Source organism: Penaeus monodon, chromosome 25 (assembly GCF_015228065.2).
Source record: "Penaeus monodon isolate SGIC_2016 chromosome 25, NSTDA_Pmon_1, whole genome shotgun sequence".
NCBI lineage: Eukaryota > Metazoa > Arthropoda > Malacostraca > Decapoda > Penaeidae > Penaeus > Penaeus monodon.
Genome location: NC_051410.1, coordinates 35,536,939 through 35,537,149, shown reverse-complemented (window position 1 = coordinate 35,537,149; position 211 = coordinate 35,536,939). Strand labels below are relative to the sequence as shown.

General features: G+C 52.6%; 1 protein-coding gene across 1 annotated transcript in view; it reads right to left on the bottom strand.

The window, feature by feature from the left end:
* Nucleotides 1–211, bottom strand: part of LOC119589376 (probable cytochrome P450 49a1) — a 9,880-nt gene that overhangs the window by 4,490 nt on the left and 5,179 nt on the right. The window contains exon 6 of the mRNA XM_037937993.1: nucleotides 11–183. Coding sequence (XP_037793921.1) covers nucleotides 11–183 — 173 coding nt within the window. The remainder of the gene's footprint in view (nucleotides 1–10; nucleotides 184–211) is intronic.

The following is a 211-nucleotide window of genomic DNA, read 5'->3' as shown; positions in this document are numbered from 1 at the left end:
ACGGACTCACCTGAGGGTCTCCCGAACACAGGCCTTCGTATAGGAGAGCCGGGCAAGCTGCTGCGGTGTCACAGGGGCTGAGGGGTCTCTCCCTAACACTTCGTCTAGCTCTTCTTGCAATTTTGCCTGGACTTGTGGGTGTCGCGCCAGGTTGTATAGTGTGAAGATGAATGTCATTGAAGTCTAGGGGGGGAAAGAAATCATTAATTTG